This window comes from Adiantum capillus-veneris, unplaced genomic scaffold (genome assembly GCF_014529385.1).
Source record: "Adiantum capillus-veneris isolate H3 unplaced genomic scaffold, ASM1452938v2 Hic_scaffold_325, whole genome shotgun sequence".
NCBI classification, from domain to species: Eukaryota; Viridiplantae; Streptophyta; class Polypodiopsida; order Polypodiales; family Pteridaceae; genus Adiantum; species Adiantum capillus-veneris.
Window position 1 is genome coordinate 3189724 of NW_028221436.1, and position 1296 is coordinate 3191019.

The 1296-nt window shown below is 45.1% G+C and overlaps 1 protein-coding gene across 1 annotated transcript; it reads right to left on the reverse strand.

Moving 5' to 3' along the window:
* Positions 1-767: 767 nt before the first annotated feature.
* Positions 768-1064, reverse strand: LOC147417099 (uncharacterized). The gene has a single exon (XM_086507868.1). The coding sequence runs from the start codon at positions 1062-1064 to the stop codon at positions 768-770; it is 297 nt and encodes a 98-aa protein (XP_086363994.1).
* Positions 1065-1296: the final 232 nt, after the last annotated feature.

Below are 1296 nucleotides of genomic sequence, written 5' to 3' on the forward strand. Positions count from 1 at the left end.
GCCAAAAACTTTTTACATTCTAGAGAAAAAAAATCTCGAGGCCTGCAAATCTATAAATATGCAAGGCTAAGAAAAGGTCAAGGTTTTCAAGATCTTGTCAAATGCTAACCGTAAAGCAATACAAAGGTCAAGATTTCGAAGATCTTGTCAAGCCATGTTCAAGTTTAAGAAAGTAATTCCAAGCATGTTGGGTCTTGACAACACAGATAACCACCTCAAATACTCATCACACTTGCAATCAAGGTACTATGGATGCAATAATTCTCAAGCTGCATAATTTGGAAGAAATGCGAGCACAACATAACACAATCCACCAATTTGAAAAATCAAGCTGGTCCAACTGCTCAGCATTACTATAATTAAAAAATGTCTATAGTATCAACAACAGATCTAACAAAATCAGTGTTGTGCTGCAAAACGTGTATGTGACGTCAACAAGAGGCAGCACGGTGTGAGACGTCGCTATTGAGAGAGGATGTTTCAGAAGCTGGAACATGCGATTGAGACCTATAGAAACTATACTTGAAAAAAGAAAAAGAGCAAGAGCGTAGTACTGTTGTTGCCCATAGGTGGTATGCGTTGGGATGAGCTGTCGAATACAAAAACAATCGTTGTTGAGTCAATTTTACTAGCAATTTACAGCTTGTTTTTGCATGCAATAGACAAACACAGGATTCAAGCGAAGTGATCTTCCTGCTCACATCCAAGCGAAGTGGAGGATGAGTTCAACATAGTCTACAGGGAAAACGTCACCCACATAGCAAAGATTACGGTACGGAGAGAGCGCCACCATCATTGACTGCATGGCGTGAGAATATCCTCCATGCCGAGTAGGAGGGAGAAATGTTGGGCGATGACTGTGAAAAGCTACTCGTCTCCTCAGCTTCTCTTACACGGTTTCCAACATGCTGTCGTAGGGTGTTGTAATGCAAGATGAGAATGCGAAGAGTGGCACCAAGCCCTGCTTGCAAGCCTTCTTCAAGGCCATCCAATGAGAGGTCATGGAAAAGTTTGAGGCAGAGTGAGGTGAGGGCAGGAGTAGTGCCAGTGCCCCGAGTCCCCATCCTTGAAGGTGAAAGAAGGTTGCAGTTAGGAGACTAGCCACAAACAGGGAGATGGGAGCATTGGAGAGGAGGGTCTCAAGGCCGGGATTGGTGACTGTGACCAAGCGAGGACAGAGAGTGAGGGAGGTGAGCTGCAGCCTGCGGGCAGCCACAAACGAGAGCGACGAGGTGGGAGTCCGTGATCTGGAAATGCGGAGCACCATGTTGCATGCCTTTGATGAGGTTGAGATGA

What these genes read in the sequence shown, in the direction of transcription:
- LOC147417099 (XM_086507868.1), bottom strand. Translation starts at nt 1,064, where the DNA reads ATGGGGACTCGGGGCACTGGCACTACTCCTGCCCTCACCTCACTCTGC.